This window comes from Ranitomeya variabilis, chromosome 5, assembly GCF_051348905.1.
Source record: "Ranitomeya variabilis isolate aRanVar5 chromosome 5, aRanVar5.hap1, whole genome shotgun sequence".
NCBI classification, from domain to species: Eukaryota; Metazoa; Chordata; class Amphibia; order Anura; family Dendrobatidae; genus Ranitomeya; species Ranitomeya variabilis.
The window spans coordinates 658,743,075-658,759,660 of record NC_135236.1 but is presented as its reverse complement, the minus strand read 5'-3'; the positions used below and the strand labels follow the sequence as shown (position 1 = coordinate 658,759,660).

At 42.9% G+C, this 16,586-nt stretch overlaps 1 protein-coding gene across 1 annotated transcript in view; it reads left to right on the top strand.

The window, feature by feature from the left end:
• Positions 1-16,586, top strand: part of CRACR2A (calcium release activated channel regulator 2A) — a 131,644-nt gene that overhangs the window by 101,158 nt on the left and 13,900 nt on the right. Inside the window, exons 8-13 of the mRNA XM_077266496.1 lie at positions 3,410-3,597; positions 4,592-4,663; positions 6,769-6,814; positions 7,529-7,620; positions 11,590-11,926; positions 14,418-14,550. Of these exons, the coding sequence (XP_077122611.1) occupies positions 3,410-3,597; positions 4,592-4,663; positions 6,769-6,814; positions 7,529-7,620; positions 11,590-11,926; positions 14,418-14,550 (868 nt within the window). The remainder of the gene's footprint in view (positions 1-3,409; positions 3,598-4,591; positions 4,664-6,768; positions 6,815-7,528; positions 7,621-11,589; positions 11,927-14,417; positions 14,551-16,586) is intronic.

Genomic DNA, 16,586 nt, shown 5'->3' with positions numbered 1-16,586 from the left:
TCTGGATCCTGCTGTGATATCGCTGGTCGGAGCTAGAAGTCCAGAACTTTATTTGGTCGTCAGATCGGCGTGTATCGTCGTGTTTGACAGCAAAAGCAACGATGCCAGCAATGTTAAACATGGAGCTAACGACCTGTGAGAACGATAAGTGCGTCACCGCTACGTCACAGGATCGCTCCTGCGTCGTTCTGGAGCTGCTGTGTTTGACATCTCTACAGCGATGTAAACAGCGACGCTGCAGCGATCAGATCGTTGTCGTTCTCGTTGTAGAGTCGTTTCGTGTGAAGGTTACCTTAAGGAGACTCATAGATCATTCAGTGCTCTGGGAATTTAAATATGGAAATGGCCTCTTGAGAAAGAAAGAAGATAGGAACTTGAGTGACACCTATTAGATGCAGCAGTCCTAAAAGTCAGTATTCACCCTTTGACGAGCCTCGACATATGACTTAGGACAAGAAGTCAAATCAGAAACTCCATTTGCAGACACGTGTTTCGGGATGTTTCCTCCTCATGAGTGCAAAACAGGAAATCTGATTTGGCTGGGTGAGAGACCTCTGACAGGGGGGTATCTAATGGGTAAAACCCCTCTTTGTGTAGAGTACCAAGTGTGTATAAAGAGAATTGTTTGGCGCTGACTTGACACTCTCAAAAAGGAGAGACTTTGCCCCTTAGTGCACTTCCATACGTCGGGGTGTCTGTCTCCAGTAGGCGTACACACCTGAAAATGATGCACGTCCGCTCTGCTGGCACTATTATAGTCTATAGCCCCGTTGGCCCATACGCCCGAATCCCAATTGGCAGGGGGTTCGAACGTATGCCCCAATGGGGTCACTGATCATGTCACAGAACGCAATGTGAAAGCATCCCGTTATTGGAACGGTGTAAAACTTACTTTCACCTGTGGTGGCGCTGCAGGAAAACAGAACATTTACTGCCAGGCTCGATCACAGATCATCGCTGATCGCTCGGGACTAAAGTAATGACACCCCAGAGGCCCTTATTACCTCATTGATGGGCTGGTTCCTCGGAGTCTGTTTCCTATGTTATGAGTGTTTGCTTTTTTGGGAGAGGGGGTGTTGGGTATCTATGATGGAAGATTCTCTTTGATGTAGCAGAGAATATAACAGGAATATTTTGAGCCTCTCGCATTCTGTTCTTGTTTTCATGTTTATGTAAATTCCGCTGTTCTACTCCTCGTTTTGTACATTTTAAGTATTGCTTTATTCTAAGATGAATGGGGCCTTTCAAGTCTGCGCAACCGAAAAAAACAACAACAACTGCTTACATAATCTCTGTACAAATGATCCTGTGGCGTTATACAAATATGTAAGAGGCTGCGTATATATAATTGGCACGTGCAAACTTAAAGGGGGCTCCGAGTATCCAAAAATCCCCCTCTGAGAATTGAGATAAATTCTAAAATTCTCGTTGTGGCCACTGGAGGGAGTTTCTTGCATGGTGATTTATTATTGAGATAAATGGAGACATCACACTGCATGGGAGCTGTGTGGAGACATCATACTGCATGGGGGCTGTGTGGAGACATCATACTGCATGGGGGCTGTGTGGAGACATCAAACTGTGTGGGGGCTATGTGGAGACATCAAACTGTGTGGGGGCTGTGTGGAGATGTCATGCTGTGTGGGGGCTGTTTGGAGACATCATACTGTGTTGGGGGGCTGTGTGGAGATATAATACTGTGTGGTGGGGGCTGTGTGGAGACATAATACTGTGTGGGGGCTGTGTGGAGACATCAAACTGTGTGGGGGCTGTGTGGAGATGTCATGCTGTGTGGGGGCTGTTTGGAGACATCATACTGTGTGGGGGGGCTGTGTGGAGACATCATACTGTGTGGGGGCTGTGTGGAGACATCAAACTGTGTGGGGGCTGTGTGGAGATGTCATGCTGTGTGGGGGCTGTTTGGAGACATCATACTGTGTGGGGGGGCTGTGTGGAGACATCATACTGTGTGGGGCTGTTTGGAGATGTCATGCTGTGTGGGGGCTGTTTGGAGACATCATACTGTGTGGGGGGGCTGTGTGGAGGCATCATACTGCATGGGGGCTGTGTGGAGACATCATAATGTGTGGAGGGCTGTGTGGAGACATACTGTGTGGGGGGCTGTGTGGAGACATCATACTGTGTGGGGGGGCTGTGTGGAGACATCATACTGTGTGGAGGGCTGTGTGGAGACATCATACTGTGTGGGGGAGCTGTGTGGAGACATCATACTGCATGGGGGCTGTGTGGAAACATCATAATGTGTGGGGGGGCTCTGTGGATACATCATACTGTGTGGGGGAGCTGTGTGGAGACATCATACTGCATGGGAGCTGTGTGGAGACATTATACTGCATGGGGGCTGTGTGGAGACATTATACTGTGTGGACGGCTGTGTGGAGACATCATACTGTGTGGATGGCTGTGTGGAGACATCATACTGTGTGGGGGGCCTGTATGGAGACATCATACTGCATGGGGGCTGTGTGGAGACATCATACTGCATGGGGGTTGTGTGGAGAATAGAAGTTACAGTAATCCCTATTGTAACATGTATTAGCAGTAGCAGTTAGTCACCAGATCGGGAGACTTTGGTGGCCATTCAACTGGCCCATAACGACCAATCCACTTTCCAGGAAACTGTTCAGTTAAGCACTGAAGATGGCACGTTCCTTGAGTTTTTCCAGCAAGATGGTGCACCACCATCTTCCCATTGAAAAAAATAAAGTTGGATCCAAAATGGCCAACTTCAAAATGGCTGCCATGGTCACCACCCATCTTGAAAAGTTACCCCCTCCCATATACTAATGTGCCACAAACAGGAAATTGATATCACCAACCATTCCCATTTTATTTAGGTGTATCCATATAAATGGCCCACCCTGGTGTATCCATATAAATGGCCACCTTGTATTATCTATCTATTATCTATTATCAGTCTATTATCTATCTACCTATTGTCTATCTATTATCTATCTATCTATTAACTATCTATTATCTATTTGTTATCTATCTATCTTTTATCTATCTATTATCTATCATCTATCTATCTTTTATCTATCTATTATCTATCTATCTATCTATCTATCTATCTATTATCTATCTATCTATCTATCTATCTATTATTTATCTATTATCTATATAGCTATTATCTATATTTATATCTATCTATCTATCATCTGTCTATTATCTATCTATATTTATCTATCTATCATCTATCTATCTATTATCTGTCTATTATCTATCTATTATCTGTCTATTATCTATCTATTATCTATCTGTTATCTATATTTATCTATCTACTCTATAAGATGTTACAGAATCTGAAGATAATGGATTATCTCTCAGAAATCTCTCTCATTCTTACTTATCCTTGTCTGTTGTGTTTCTCCTCTCGGATATGTTGCAGTTGGAGAGTCAGTGCACGGAGCTGAATAATGACAAGTACGAGACCAAAGCCGAGAACGAGAAGCTGAAGTTAACGAACAAAGAGATGAGACGAGAACTTGAGAGAACGTCACAAGGGTTAATGACAGCTCAGAGACAACTGAAGATGCTGCAGGAGGAGGCCTCGCAGCTGCACGAGGAGAGAGAAATGTACATACCGCACACGCACATTCAGTTTTATCAATGGAGAGTCAGTTAAAGGGATATTTCCATCCTAAACATTTATGGCATAGGGCATGATTTGCTATAAACCTCTTATAGGGACCGGTCCCCCCCTATCAGATGATGGGGGTTACTTTGAATTTCGGAATGATTCCCCGACTCCTAGGAGTCTATAATCAGACTACCCAGGGTTTGTTTGTAGTCTGTTACCATGGAGACGGATACAATAACACAGGAGCTGTAGACACAGTTAAAAAATGTTTAAACATGACGGTTTCCAATATACATTTTTTTTTTTGGGGGGGGGATGTGTGAGAGCAATTAAAAAAACGCGATCCCAAAGGTGGACACATCCTTTAAGCTTTGCAGATGCTCGGCTGGTACCATATTAGCAAACACATCCTGAAGGAAAATAGTGAATATTCCTTGTATTTCACTTTAAATTTTCCTTCACTATTATAAGTGTTTTTGCAAGTTTTTACTCCTACAAAGAATGGAGAGGTCTGTAATTTTTATCGTATTTACACTTCACCTGTGAGAGACAGAATCTAAAAATTAAAAAAAAAACCAGAAAATCACATTGTATGATTTTTCCATAATTAGTTTGCATTTTATTGCATGAAATAAGTATGTGATCACCGACCAATCAGCAAGAATTCTGACTCTCACAGACCTGTTAATTTTTCTGTAAGAAGTCCTCCTAATCTGCACTCATTACCTGTATTAGTTGCACCTGTCTGAACTCTTTACCTGTATAAAAGACACCTGTCTAAGTACTCAATCAGTTATACTCCAACCTTCCCACCATGGCCAAGACCAAAGAGCTGTCTAAGGATCCTCAGCCGAAGGATGGGATTGACTTTAGTAATTCCAAGCAATTACATCGTTAGCCGGTGGTGTCAGGTCCTTGTACCTGAAGGGGTCACTAAGTCTTTTTTTGCCACCTCATACCTTATATTGTTACATTGTTATTGTGTTACAGGGAGGTATACCGGGTCACGGAGAGTCTCCAGCGGGAACGCTCAGCCCTTCTAAAACAGCTCGACTTATTAAGGTAAGTGATGTCTGTGAAAGAAAACCCATTAAGAAACACCACATTAGGGTATTCATAATTACTTGTGGCTTCCTGCAGGGGCGTATCTAGTGGGGGGCAGGCGGGTGCACTTTACTGCCTCCCATAGTGGGAGTCGGCAGTTCTCTGAGCTGGCTGTCAAGCTGACAGCCGGCACAGAGACGGCGCAGTGTGATGCTCACAGCAATCAGTTGTACTCATGTCTTTCAGATGCAAGTACAATTGAAGCCCTGACCACCGGTTCTTCCGGGTCAGGGTGACATCAGTAGCCTGATAAGATCAGCTGATCATGCTGCAGATGTCACACGATGGCACCGCTGAGGCACAAACAATGTTGGTGGTAAGTTATCCAGTAGAAGCGAAGACACTGAACATTTATTGCAACAGGAAGGGACTAGAGGACAAAGTATGGGGATGAGTGCAGGCGCAGTATTGGGAGTAAGCGCAGGGATGGATGCGGACACAGTATTGTGAGCGAGGGGGATGGGTGCAGATGCAGCTTTTCAAGTGAGGGAGGGGATGGGTGCGCACACAGTATGGGGAGCAATTTGGGGATGGGTTCAGACACCGTATGGGAAGTGAGGGTGATGAGGGTGCAGGCATAGTATGGGAAGTGAGGAGGATGGGTGCAGACACAGTATTGGAAGAGAAAAGGTGAAATGGGTGCAGACACAGTATGGGGAACGAGGGAGGAATGGATGCAGACACCATATAGAGAGCAAGGGAGGGGGAGAATGGTTGCAAAAACAGTATGGCGTGCAAGGGAGTGAGTGCAGACATAGTATGAGGAGCAAGGGGGGATGAGCGCAGATACCTTCTTGGAGTGAGAATGGATGCAGACACAAAATTGGGAGTAAGCGAAGTGATGGATGTGGACACAGTATTGGGAACTATGGGGGATGGGTGCAGATGCAGTTTTGGGAGTGAGGGAGGAGGATAAGTGCAGACACAGTATGGAGAGCAATTGCTGATGGGTGGAGACACAGTATGGGAAGTGAGGGGGATGGATTCAGACATAGTATGGGAAGAGAAAGGGGAAATGGATGCAGAAACAGTATGGGGAGCGAGGGGGTTATGGGTGCAGACACCATGTTGGGAGCAAGGGAGGGGGAGAATGGTTGCAGAAAAGTATGGCGTGCAGTGGGGGTGAGTGCAGACACAGTATGAGGAGCGAGGGGGGATGGGCACAGATACCATACTTGGAGTGAGAGTGGGGAGGAATGTGTGCAGACACAGTATTGAAGCGATGGAAGGGCAATAGGTGCGAACACAATATAGTGAATGAGAGGGGCATGGGTGCGGACAGTATAGAGAGCGAGGGGAGGAGGATGTCGACTTAGTATGGGGAATGAGAAGGATGAGTGTAGACACATTATGGATTGCGAGGGGGATGTGTGAGGAAACAGTATGTGGGGATGGGTGTGAACATAGTATGGGGAGCAAGGGGTGGGAGCGAGGGCGGTATGGGTACAAAAAATGGGTACAAAAAAGGAATGGGGAATGAGGGAGAGTGCGTGAAGAAACAGTATGAGGGGGTTATGGGTGCCTTCCTATTTATAGGTGCATTGAACAATTGTTCTTAATGTTGGATGACTACACTATTGGGAAATAAGAGATATCCATTGATGGAGGGTGGTTAGGGGGCACAGATTGGGCACATACCCCAAGTGCTAGGTGCCAAGGTTGGTAGGTGGGGTGTTGACTAAATTTGCGCTTATGTGTTTTATCTTCAATGGTACCTTGTATCAAAGTTTCAGGATTATAGAGAGTGTTGTAAGTACTGTAACTCCCATGGGATTGTCAATTCTGGATATATTTGCAGCAATTTCTTAGCAATGGTTCACCTTTGGGGACTTTTTTTTATTTAAGTGCATGCATTTTGGGCTAAAAATAATTTTCGCAATTGGGTTTCATTAACAATTTTGCACCATTTGGCTTTTACGGGCTCTTTGTTTCCCTCAGCAGTGATTGTAGAATTCCTTTTTAGAATGAACTGATTATTTTTTATCAGTAACACTCTCATCTCTTAAATAAAACTTTAATTTTGGAGGACTTTTTTTTACATTTTTATCATTTTTTCCCCCCAGGGAAATGAATAAACATCTAAGGGATGAGCGAGACAGCTTCCTTCAGGTACAGACGCAAATGGGTTTTCTACTGTTGCTAACATTTATGAGTACATGTCAAAAGTAGCCAATTTTTACTCTGATTTTTATTTCACTGCTCCTCTGAGCAATATATTATTTTAAGTCTTACATACGGTTCTGGAGATATGGGATTTTTTTTTTATAGTTCTCCATTTTATAGTATTTACCAAGGGGGTGGTGCTCATAGGGTAGTAATGATTAGCAGCCTGAAGACACGCCCCCGAGGATCTCAGAGGTTGCATCCCCTGCAATTAGGATGTTTTTCCCAGTCCCACAAATATGGGATAACTTTCAGACATCAGAATACTTCCACTTTAACTTGGAATCAGTACACAATCAGTTTCTAACCTCCTCTATAGTCCAGCGTACTGTACATTCTAGGTTTTTCAAGATTTGGAGCGCAGTTTACTATTTCAGAGGCCGAAACAAAAAATCTTTTTTTACAAAAAAAGTTTACAACATTGGTGTTTGCAAATTCAGGACTTATTTGTCTTGCCCAATGCTCAGCCCCACTATACTCCAGAAAAGCTCATTTCTCCTTGGTATTTCTATAAACTCTACCCCCTTTTGGCCTTAAAAAAAAACTCCTGCAGTTACTATGTATACAACTGATAGGGCAGGAGGGCAAAATTTTGCATGGAATTTGCCGTGTCTGACATGGGACTGAGGCAAAATATTTTTCCCTCTTTTTCTTACCCAGAAATCGAAAGTGAATGCGTCTAAATCAATGAAAAACCAAAGATCTGGATCCATAGTTGGGAAATATTTCGAAAAGAAGCTTCCGATGAAAAGGTACTTTTAGGATTTTATTTTTACATGACCGAAGGTTACAAGTCAATCCATGGAAGAATCTTATAGCCAAAAATGGCGATTCTGTAAATGACTGGATTTATGTCCCAGGAAGGAACTTTTAGGCTCGTTGGCTTAGATCTAACCATCATCTAAGCTTCAAGTATAGCCAGATATTGATATAACATCCTTCCCCTGGTACCTATCAATTCATGGGGGTCCTCTTTTCACTCCCACAACATTTTCAATGTATTTCTATGAGAATTTTCATTTAGAAAGCCCCCTCACCAGGTTCTAAATCCAGCTCTTCTTCTCTCGGTTCTCCACCATACACTTAAAGGGGTTCCTATAAGCATTTATTTACCCTAGAATTGGTGTATTTTTTATGGGTTTTTTTTTCCTTCTTGAGTAAGGCACTTGCTGAAATGGGTGAATTATTGGGACTAATGTCAAATGTTCACCAAAAAGGAGGATTATCAAAATTTTCTCAAAACATACGTCCCATAACTTTTCTTGGGCTTGCTGTTTGTGTGACCGTATAGACAAATTGTCCGTGGCACTAGGCTCCCTTTTCTATATTCCATCTTGGACCTCATTGTGTATTTTTGGTGGGCATTTAGCTAGGTTGACCATTCTCCATCCAAAAGATTATTATCATGAGGACCCACAAAGCTTCCAATCAAAAACGAATACCGTACACCAATGAATTTATCCAGGGATCTATACAGAAGACAAGATCACGGACAAGGCTCCAACTATTATAATTGTGTAATTTTTTAGATTTATTTTCCCTTTAAAGAGGACCTGTCACCAGGTCAAAAGCGGTCAGTTTAGGTTCTTGTTTTATTACTGCCGATTCTCTAAATATTCCATTTTTTGTATTTCTTAAATCCGCCTTCCGGTTCCAGAGATATGGGTCTTGTTTAGTGCTATTTTTTATGGTCTTTATCAAGATGGCTCCTCTGGGGCGTGTATTTAGGGTGCTCTGCATAATTACCCTATGAGTCACGCCCCTTTTGTAGAGACAAGAAAAATCACTGAATAAATAGACCCTTATCTCTGGAACCGTACATTGGATTTGAATCAAACAAAAAGCGGAATACTCAGGGAAGGATCAGGAATAAAATAAGAGCAAAAAACAATGACTTTTGATCTAGTGACAGATCCTCTTTATCAGTCCTAAACTGACCTCCTCATATAATATTGAGTCATCCATTAAGACTGTTCTTTCTCACACTATATACTATTTGAAGTGGCTTCTAACAATCCTCTGTGTAAGTTCCTCAATGGCCATAATGGATATTAAAGTGCATTTTTTTTTAGAATAGACTGAAATATTATCCAAAAATTCTAAAATTCTAGTCTTTTCACACCCACCACAAATGTAGGACTGAAGTGTGGTCCTTTCCCTATGTAAGCCATACAATTAATAAAACCTTCTTAGCAGAACATGTAATTTTAGGAAGCTCCGCAGGAGCCTAAATTACTTCCAAGTGCTAGGTGGACCATTTTATATTTTTAATGCATTCGCACATCAGGTAATTATTCACTAATTGGAAGTACATCCGGAGAGATGCTCTCAATTATTATTCCTCTCCACAATTAATTGAGTTTGATGAATTGTCGCCAGAATACACACAATGCTGCACACCTCGTAGCAAGCAAGGCCACGGCTCGAAATAGATTTCATTGTCATGGGTGTTACACTTCAAAAATAGGCTTCAAAATTGCATTTTAAGTGGAAAAGATTTGTTGCTAAAAATGACAAAAAAGGGTTAATTTTTGGGAAACTAAGTGAAATACACCTGATATTTCCATATACTCCTACAGACTGGCATATTTCACGGTCTACATATAGGTTGTAATGCCTGGATTGACACATTAAAGGCAGTGTGTCAGAAGGTTTTTGCTATGTAATCTGAAAACAGTATGATGTAGGGTAAGAGACACTGATTGCAGTGATGTGTCACTTACTGGGCTATAGAATTTGTGTTTTCTATGCCGTAGATATAGCACTGGTCAGAAAATAACCCCGCCCACACCACTGATTGGCAGCTTTCTGTGTACAGTGTCAGCAACCTGCCAATCAGTGTAGGAGGCGGAGTTACACAGATTGGCTGGACTGCTGTACATGTGACATCTAGTCCTACAGTGATAATCTGCAGCTGATAAAGCACTGATTGTATTGGAGCTATAACACATAGCCTAATAAGTGACACATCCCTAGAATCAGGCTCACTTGCTCTATATTATGCTGCTTTCAGATTACATAGCAAGAACCTGCAGATAGATTCCCTTTAAATCAAATTTGATTGAACCAACTACATTGGAAGGGTTGGTTGACTATCTAATGTGTATGGGATCTCCCGACTCACCCCCTGTAGGAATAGAAGGATTCTTGGTTCCCATAGCAGATGCCAAAAAACATGCATCCTGTACAGAACTGAAGGAACCTGTGTGCAAGACTAAAGCCCCCCATAGAGTTAGGATGCTGTCAGATGAACGATGGTTCGGCTGATCGTTGGGCCAGCAACTATCATGCCCGACTCCCCCATAAACATCAATGCTTGCTCTGCCAAACTCTCCTGTGTTCTCTATAAGAAAGACATCTCTGTTGACGGCTTATCGTTCCGAGATCAAAAGTATCATCAGCCTGAAATCGGACATGCTGGATCCTTATCTTCCCCAGCATCATTTATTGGGGGCTCCCATAGACATGTGACAGTCAGCTGAAACCATCTCTATTGGTGGATTTGGCCAACGTTAGTCTAATGTGTATGGGGGAAAATTAAAATTATGTGCCCCATTGAAGGATAAAAAAAGTAGAACAATTATTTGTAAAATAATTAGATTTCTTAACAGGATTGGCTAAAAAAAAAAAGCACCACAAAATGGCAAAAACATGATAAAAAATTACAAAAAAAGAAATGAAAAACATGGGCTGGGCAACAGAAAAAAAAAAATCCATATAGATATATACTGACACTCACCGAGGATTGAACAATAATTGAAAAAAGGTGGAAAATGGTGAGTAATAATTAATAAGATAAGTTAGGATGTAATCAAAACAACAACAATTATATAATAGTAATGAATAATGCATTTAATGTAAGGACTATTCCAAAAATATATAGAATAGCTGCTAGTGCAATGAAGATGCAATAAAATCACAAAATTCCGGCAGGTTAAGGTAAGAATCCTATTGCCCAGCCAAGCACTCCAACGCGTGTTTCGCATGAGCTTCCTCAGGGAATGACCAAATGTATACCGGGGCCTTAAGTGTTTCACTTTCTTTAGTGTCCACCAAAGCTCACATTAGGGTGGGATTAGGTCTTTTAAAGGGAAAGGTTTCAGAATTTGACCCCTATATTCATAGGAATTTTTCAGTGATATGTGAGCATGGTCTTCACACGAATGGCTATTTAGAATTCAAATTGGCTACCTTAAAGGAGATCTGTGACTTTGTATATGCCGTCTCGCTATCGGCAGGATAATACAGAGAAACAGGAGCTGAACAGATTGATATATCATTTATTGGGGGAAAAAATCAATATGACTTGCATGTTATTCACCTAAATGTCTGTTCTTCTTTAATTGGGAGTGGCTAATCGCTAAGCAGGACCTCCCACTGGACTCCTAAGCCTAAAAAAAACCCAGGAAATTAAATGAATACAATAAGAGATATACTGAATCTTTACTCACAAAACTATATATCAATCTGCTCAGCTCCTCCTGCCTTATATTATGTATCCTTCAGATCAGACACCATTTTTAACTTGTAAACTTCCCTTTAAATGGTAAATTAAGGGCAATGCATCAAAATAACTGAAATTTTGAGATGAGAAAATTTCACAAATTGGGCCAGGGAGAAAAGAAGAGCAGGAAACAGTCTAAGGAAGCCATTTTGAATTTTGGGGTCGTTTCTTAAACTCTTAGCTTGACCATTTCCTGATTTTGTTGCTGTCCCTCCAGTCAGTCATCTGAAGAAGATGATGTATTTTCACCCAAACGGAACTCAGTTGGGTCGAATGGCAATGGTATGTCTGTAACGGAGACCGACAGCTGCGTGGAAAGCAAACCGACCAAAGCACACCATTTACGGAGAATAATATCCATCGAAGAGGATCACCTTCCCCAATATTTAGAAAATCAACATGAGAGGCCATTAAATAACTGGCAGGAAGTGGATGAGAAGGAAGAAAATCTAAAGCACACTGAACAGGTCATCCTAAATAAAGAGGAAATTCCTCCAAAAGATGTGCCTTCTTCTCCAAGAGGACAACCAGTGGGAAAAGAAACCTTGCCGAATGTAAGTCTACGATTAGGTTCATGGTTTACAGGCCAAAAGTCAGGTTAGAGGTTTAGAGGCCATAAGCTATCTCTATGGAAATCTTAGAAGTTAAAAGTAGTATTCCCCACCCCCCAAAAAAACAAGTTACGCCATAAGAGAGGTTGAGAAAGGTAGGCTCACAGCTCAAATTATCTGTTCTACCAGCTTCATTATCTCATTTCTAGCGAGAGACAAGGAGGCAGTACTATCTGTTCCCACATTTTCAGTAAAAGATTATCTGTTCTTACATACTGTCATTTATAGATAGACAGGGAGGCAGTATTGTCAGTGCTTACAGCATATTCAGTTAAGGACTATCTGTTCTTACTTCATTTATAGCAAGAGATTATGAGGCAGTACTTCCTGTGCCAACAACATTTTCTATAAAGTGCTATTGGAGCACCCCCACACCGCCGCAGGGCCTAGGGGTACCCGGAGCTGGGCCTCTAGGTCTCAGTCCTGGGGTTGTCACGGTGGCTAGACCCGATCCGTGGCCCTGTCTGTCAGTGGGGGACGTCCGGTGAAATAAGAGGTGTTGTAACGGTGCAGTTGTGGGGTGCAGGTCGCGATAAATAACAAGGACACCAGGTTGCAGTCTCTTTACCTCTTTACTGAAGATCTCTGAGTCCTCAATCCAGAATACGGCTCACCAGGCTGCGCAAGTCCGGCCGGTCCAATGGCACTTCCAAAGTTCTCTTCACAGGAGGAAATCTGTGCCTTCCCCCCAGCGCTATGTGTTGTAGTCCTTCCCTGCTGTGCTTACGGAAAGTACCCCACAACTGTTGTGTCTGTTTCTGGTGTTCCCTCACAACTCGATTAAATGATGTTCTGCTAATCCTCCGTCCCTCCCTGAGGTTCGGGTAGGAACGGCACCCGTTTGACGGGTAGGCCTGGAGTTCTTCCGGGACCCTAGAGACGCCCCTCTCCCACAATTGCCTCCCAAGACTTCATAGGTGATTTGAGTTAGACAGCCCGCCTGAGACTGACTGCCCTGCCGCTGTTTGGAGTATTGCTTGAAGCTGAATGTTATTCTACTCCCTCGGCATTCCGGCCACCGGTAGTGCGCCTCAGTAGGATGTTGCTTCGGTCTTACAGCACGACTCCTACTGGTATTTCTCCTTTGCGTGATCCCGTTTCTCACTCAGCACAATCTATCTCTCTTCTAATCCTTTCTTGGGCACCGCCGCTACCCGGAGCAGGCACGGTCCCGTTACGTTCGTTCTCGTTGCCAAGCCTCTGTCAGGATCCCACCCCTGACAGAGACCCTACTGTATCTTCCCCTACAACACCCTCTGCCACAAGGTGTTGCCTGGTTCCAACCCAGTCAGCTTCTGACTAACTTCCTGCCTGACCCCCAGTTTACCCACTATGGTGGGGAGTGGCCTAATGAATAGCACCCTTAGCTCCCCCCGGAGGCCCGGCTGTGAAATGTATTGGTGTCTGTGATACCTGATCAGATGAACTCCTTCAGTGCCATCGGACGCACCATAGCTCCCCATAGTGGCGGAGCCACAGTACTGCAACGACCAGGACTCTGGGGCGCTGCACTATCTGTTTGTACTTAATTTATAGAGAGACAGCGAGGCAGTGATATGTTTGTTCACAGCATTAACAGTTAAGGAATATCTGTGCTTATATCATTTTTAGCAAGAGACAGGGAGGTAGTACTGTCTGTGCTGACAGCATTTTCAGCAAACAAAGGACTTTCTGTTCTCACATCATTTATAGCAAGAGATAGGGAGGCAGTACTATTTATGTTCACAGCAGTTTCAGTTTTGGACTCTGTTTACATCCTTTATAGCAAGAGACCGGGAGGCAGTACTATCTGTGCTCACACAAAATTTCCAGTTTTGGACTCTGTGCTTACATCATTTATAGCAAGAGACAGGAGACAGTACTATTCGTACTCAGCATATTTAGTAAAGAACTGTCTGTGTTGATATAATTTTTTGCAAGAGACTGGGAGGTAGTTCTATCTGTACTCACATCACTTTGAGTAAAGAACAAAGTGTATGACATTGCATCATTTTTAGCGAAGGACAGGGAGGCAGTACTATCTGTGCCTTCATTTATATGCAAAGACAAGGAATAAGTACTGTCTTGGCCTACAACATCAAGGGGTTGTTCAGTCCAGTCTTGTGATCTACCCTATTCAACAGAATAAGAGCTGTGATGTTGTTGTCCTACTCAGGTCCTATGGCTAGGATATAACTTTTTGTTTGGAGGGGGGGGGGGGTAGGGAAGTGGAATAGCTTCTATTACCTGTGCACAGGATACAGTCGGTGATGAAGATATGATTGCTTGGGGTGTATCTGGTGGCACCCATATGAATCATGAAAATGGGGATTCCATGCAACCTCCTGTGGTAATGCGCATGTGTGACTGACCACTCACTTTAGGGTAGGTGGACATTCTTAGGCATAAAAGGCATACGAAGTCGTAATTTGAAATTGTTCTTTTTATTTCAAAGGAAGAACATATATATTGCCCTCCGGATCGAATGTTTAAAATAGTAGTGGTTGGAAATTCCAGTGTGGGAAAGACATCGTTCCTTAGAAGGTTTTGTGAAGACAGTTTTTATCCTGGAACCTCAGCCACTGTAGGTACGTGTAATTCATGTGACTGCTGTCACGGGTTTACCACGACAGAGAGGAGCCAGAAGACCGCAGCGTCTGATGTCTCCAACTACTGCACTGATTAGAGGCACTTCACCTTCATATTAAATGATGTAAATTTATTTTAGCAGTTCAGGGGTTAATCTGCTCATTTGAGAGCTTCTGGAGGCTTTCCTGCATTAAGGCTCTCAGCTGTTCCCTGTTAGCCACTCCCATCTCCTATATAATCTGGGCCCTGGCTAGCACTTATTGTCAGAGAAAGCTTATGCTGCATGGCTGGAGGTTGTTTGTGGTTGTTATTTGAGAAAGCATTTGGGGGATTTATCTGAGACTGTTGCTAGGTGTGGTGTGCGTGATAATTCCCTTTCTTCTCCTACTTTGGTTTATCCCCATCCTCTACGTCCTGGTGCATTCCTCTGTTATATGTGTGTGTACATTTGTATGATAGGTATTTTTCGTTATCCCTGTTCCTATTACCTTGTTAGTCTGGTTGGTGTATTACAGTATACTACTACTCCCCTCTTTCCTGGGTGGGAGAAGGGTACAGACTGAGGGCGGATTCAGGACTAAGGCAGGGTACGTGGCCCCGGCATCTTCACCATCAGAAGTAATCTGGGGAACAGGGTAAGATAGGGTGCTTCTAGTGTTAGGGACAGAGAAGGAGCTCCTAGTCCTGGGACACCCGACAACAGATTTGTGACAACTGCAACAAAAGCAGAATAGGCCAGCATATCCAAAAAATATTAGGCAAATGCGCAGGTACAAACCTATGGGAAGGCAGTGCTGACCATAGCTATAGCAAATCATTTACAGGAAAAGACAGGAAGGTACTACGATATGTGTCTAAATAGTTTATGTAATAAGTTAGGAAGCCAAAAAGAAAAGAAGATGCAGTACTATCTGTACTCATAGCATTTTCAGTAAATGACTATCTTTGCTTTTATCATTTATAGCAAGAGACAGGCACACAGTACTATCTGTAGTCACAGCATTTTCAGTAAAGGCCTATTTGTGCTTACATCATTTATGTTGAGAGACAGGGAAGCAGTACTGTCTGTACTCACAGCATTTTTAGTAAAGGACTATCTTCTATCTTTGGTTATATCATTTATTGTGAGAAACAGGGAGGCAGTACTGTCTGTACTCACAGCATTTTTAGTAAAGGACTATCTTTGGTTATATCATTTATTGTGAGAAACAGGGAGGCAGTACTGTCTGTACTCACAGCATTTCCAGTAAACGACTATCTGTGCATCTGTGATCTGTACATAGTGAGAGACTGTGAGGTAGTACTATCTGTGCTCAAAGTATCTTTGCTTACATCATGTTGAGCGACATAGAGGCAGTACTCTCTGTACTCACAACATTTTCAATAAATTACTACCTGTGCTTATATAATTTTTCACAAGGGACAGGGAGGTAGTACTATCTGTGCTCATAGCATTTTCAGTAAACAAGAACGATCTGTATAGAGAGAGAGGGAGGTAGTACTCTCTGTAACTTTATTATTTACAGGCCGAGACCAGGAGGAAGTACTATCTTAGCCTACAACATTAAAGGGGTTATCCATCCTCATGGTATCGATGATCTATCTTATTGAATAGGGGCTGAGCTGCAGATCTTGGGAGTTGCCATAATATAGGGATTGGAGCTGCGCTCTTCACCTGGCCAGCACTCCAACTGAAAACAGTTGATGCTGGGATTGTCGAGCCCCTACCAATCTGGATTTCCAAAGAATAAGTCACTTATATCACAAAGGTGGAAATCCCTTTAACAGGAAACTGGTAGACAGTACTATCTGTACCTACATCACTTACAGGAAAAGACAAAAGCCAGTTTCACTTGTGTCGTTATCACTTACAGGAAGCGTAAGGTTGGTGGCACTCTCTGTACCTACAGATGTGGCAAATGTCAGCGGCACTCTCATCAGAGACAAGGAGACAATACTATCTGAGCCTACATTACTTACAGGTTGAGACGGAGAGGTGGTAATATTTAGAGAAAGGGACAGGAAGACAGTACTA